Genomic DNA, 3,790 nt, shown 5'->3' on the forward strand with positions numbered 1-3,790 from the left:
AGAGAGAGAGAGAGAGAGAGAGAGAGAGAGAGAGAGAGAGAGAGAGAGAGAGAGAGAGAGAGAGAGACACTTATGAGAACACATGAAAAACATGGTTCGCAGGATTTCCCAGGTAGTTAAAATATGCAACCAGCAGCCTACATCTATAGTAATTCTAGTCAAATCACGATTAAAGGACCAGACACAGGCAAAGTCAGGCTTTAAGAACTTGGAAAAAGCAAATTTAAAAAAAAGCAAATTCCTCCCCCCAAACAGCAACAACAACAACAAGAACAACAACAACAAACAAACCCCACAAACAACAGCAGATTTGTTTGTTTGTTTGTTTGGTTGGTTGGTTGGTTGGTTGTGCGAATAACGACAAGCACATCGACATATTAATCGTCATTTAACGCTGGATAAAAGTAAGACAGATAGAAACAACAGAGGGGAAGAAAAGAAGTTGGCCCTGCCAGTGGGGACCTCCAGTTACAAGCAATGAATGGTTTTTAAAAAGACGAGAAAAAAGAGCCAACGGTTCTACCTCTCGGCCTCCAAACATGACAACCCAGACACATTGAGCAGGTCTTATTACCTTCTGAACTCTCTTGTAATGGCCAAGCTCATAGGCGTCTTTGGATAGGCCAAAGTCTGATACTTTGGCAATAGGACCCATGGTAAGTAAGCAGTTGCGAGCAGCAAGATCTCTGTGGATGAACTGAGAGACAAAACGAAAGGATCAGGGATACATTTTAATTTGGATTCAAAGGTGCAACAACACTCTTTGCAACAATATTCTTTGAATGTAATGAGTAGATGCTACTTAAGCGATATCATAAAAAAACATTTAAGAATTGTTTTGCAATGGTGTACCGACACCTGTGGTAGAGCAATTAGACGCTTCACAGTCGCACGCAGGAGACCCGAGTTCGATTCTCGAGTGGAAAGAATAAAGAAAAACGAGTACCTCTGTCTTTCTGCTGGAGTGTTGTATCCCTCTCAAGGCACCGGATATACTCACCCTGTGCATCTCAAGGCCCTTCATGTACTCACTTTGCGCATCTCAAGGCATCCCATGTACGCATCTCAATGTGCCTTATGTACTAATTCTGTGCATCTCAAAGTGCCCCATGTACTCACCCTGTGCATCTCAAGGCACACCATGTACCCACTCTGTGCATCTCAAGGAACACCATGTATTCACCTTGTGCATCTCAATGTTCCCCATGCACTCACTCTGTGCATCTCAATGTACTAAATGTAAGCATCTCAATGTGTCCTACGTACTAATTCTGTGCATGCCAAGGCACCCATTTACGCATCATGTACCCACTTTGTGTATCTCAAGGCACTCCATTTAATCACCCTAACATACCAGATATATATACGCACTCTGTGCATCTCAAGGCACATCATGTGCTCACTCTGTACATCTCAATATACACCATGTACGAACTCACTCTGTGCATCTCAAGGTGGCCCATGCCTTTAGCGATCTGCCAGGCGAAGACCATAAGCGAGGCGTTGTCTTCCACCCGGGGCGCGCTCTGTTCCACCACCAGCCCGTCACTTCCCACACGCACGTACTGCAGCGGGAAGGTACATTGGTGCTTCAGGTAGCTCAAGAGGTCACCCAGCTCAGCGTATTCCATCACGATACACAATTGGCCTGCGGAAATTAAAAAAAAATGTAGTTTAAAAACCCAAACAATAACAGCAAACAAACAAATAAACAAATAAACAAAAAAAAAACTTTTAAAAAACCCCCAACAAAAAGATCAAACAAGCAGAAAGGTACTCCAAATGGCAGGATCTGAAAGATCCATAATCAGAGCCATCAGAAAAAAGAAAAAAGATCTGAAAGATCCATAATCAGAGCCATCAGAAAAAAGAATAAAAAAAGACAAATGAGATTCTTTGGCCACGTAAATAGATCAAATGGACTAGAGCAACTGCTTCTGTGTGGAAAGATAGAGGGAAAGAAGAGCAGGACAGACTAAGAACAACATTCACAGAGGGCTTGAACAACTCTGCAACAAATTATAACACAAGAGAAAAACCGAGCTAATCAAGAAGACAGAAAATATGAAGGAATGGGGTTTCATGCTCGTCAGTGTCTGCTCCAGACCTGACACATGAAGAAGACGAAGAAGTAATTTACTATATGCGGTTTGTAGATTTTTGTTATGGTGGTAAAAACACAGCAATGTCGCACGTCAGTTGAGCTGGCTCGCCGTATACTAAGAGTTAAAATCCACCTTCTCCGCTCACGGCAGGCGGCAATATTTAATTATAATTTTGCTTTGAAACTCAAAATCAAAAGACAAAAAAATAAAATAATAAAATCCTCCCAAAACCAAAAACAATACATTAATAATAAAAAAAAAACCCAACCCAATACCCCCCCCTCCCGCCCCTCACATATATATTTGAACTTTTCCGAAAAGGTTATTCGAAGAATAGAAACCAAAATTATTGAATTCATTTTTTTATAGTTATTATTTTTTTAGCGGTAATCCAATACAAGTTCTCTGCACTCATGAATTGCAAACCAAATCTAGTCTAGCATTATCCTCTTATATATCTCGGTGATGTCGTAAATAACAGAATTGGAAACATTTGAGGAATCATCGTTGGAAAAACCCTGGACTTGAAACCTGTCAATGACATCCAAAACTGATCTGGCTTTTATGAACTGAAAAGAAAGCCCTCTCATTCAAACAGAAAACACTGTATGAAAAAAAACAACCCAAAGCAAAAGCAAAAACAAAACAAAACAAAAAACAAAAAACAACCCTTCTGTTGTACGGTTTAGTACGTAGCACTTTGAAAGAAAGCATTGTCCCCAGAGCATCGGATTAACATTCCAGACAAAGATTATATGTATAGAATGGAACAGGAAGGCTTTTAGAAAATAGGAAAGTTGAAACATAGGAAGAAAATGTGAAATAGTAAAGCGCCTAGAGCTGCATATAATCCCTCTTCTACTTATGGAACAATATTTAACTAGTATTGAAGAGACTACAGGCTGTATTAAAACTTTTTCATCTTTATTGTTTTATTTATTAAAGAATTTCTCTTTCTCTCTCTTCGTCTTTTTGATCCACTTTTCTTTGTTTCTCTTTCTCTCTGTCCGTCTTTCTGATCCACTTTTCTATACCACTGTAGTACCGGTGACACAATTCCTTTGCCACAGAATTTTAACAAATATTTTAGATGTGACCCTTAACATTACAAGACGAGACAGGCACAGAAATGAAGAAGTAAGATCGAACAGCTATCGGAACTGAGTCCTGCCTGCGTTACATAGAAAGGCAGAGGATAAAATGGTTTGGCCACCTGTTACGCATGTCACCTGACCAGCCAGCCTCGAGAGCCCACAACACCAAGCACTCAGGCTATAAAGGAAGAGGAAGGCCACGTAAAAGCTGGATCGAGGATGTCAAGGAAACCCTAAGAAAACATAACAACTGAAAGAGCTGTGGAGCTGGCCTACCATATTAAACTGCATCTCCCTTCGACGCTTAATGGCAACAGAGGATGAAAAAGTAAAGTAAAATATTAGATGTGACGAAATGGCGGTTCGAATCTCGACATGTATATATATATCACGGACACGTCGTTCAGCAGCCGGGTAGCTCGAAGCGGAGAAAGGGATTTGTTTCGTTTATTTTTCAGCGTCTTATCCTTTGCAGGATCACGGACTATAGGAATTCGTTATATAATGTGATCGGTGTAAATAGCACATAATTACAAAACAACACAAAACAGAACAAAAAATAAAAAACCCACAAAAAAAACAACCCCCAAC

The 3,790-nt window shown here is 40.2% G+C and overlaps 1 protein-coding gene across 1 annotated transcript in view; it reads right to left on the reverse strand.

The window, feature by feature from the left end:
• The window catches only part of LRRTK (leucine-rich repeat receptor tyrosine kinase), a gene marked incomplete at its 3' end in the record, with an annotated part of 149,291 nt that overhangs the window by 8,549 nt on the left and 136,952 nt on the right, over nucleotides 1-3,790 (reverse strand). The window contains 4 exon segments of the mRNA NM_001245993.1: nucleotides 552-555; nucleotides 557-572; nucleotides 574-697; nucleotides 1,440-1,646. Of these exon segments, the coding sequence (NP_001232922.1) occupies nucleotides 552-555; nucleotides 557-572; nucleotides 574-697; nucleotides 1,440-1,646 (351 nt within the window).

The sequence above is a fragment of the Aplysia californica genome, unplaced genomic scaffold (assembly GCF_000002075.1).
Source record: "Aplysia californica isolate F4 #8 unplaced genomic scaffold, AplCal3.0 scaffold00067, whole genome shotgun sequence".
Lineage (NCBI taxonomy): Eukaryota > Metazoa > Mollusca > Gastropoda > Aplysiida > Aplysiidae > Aplysia > Aplysia californica.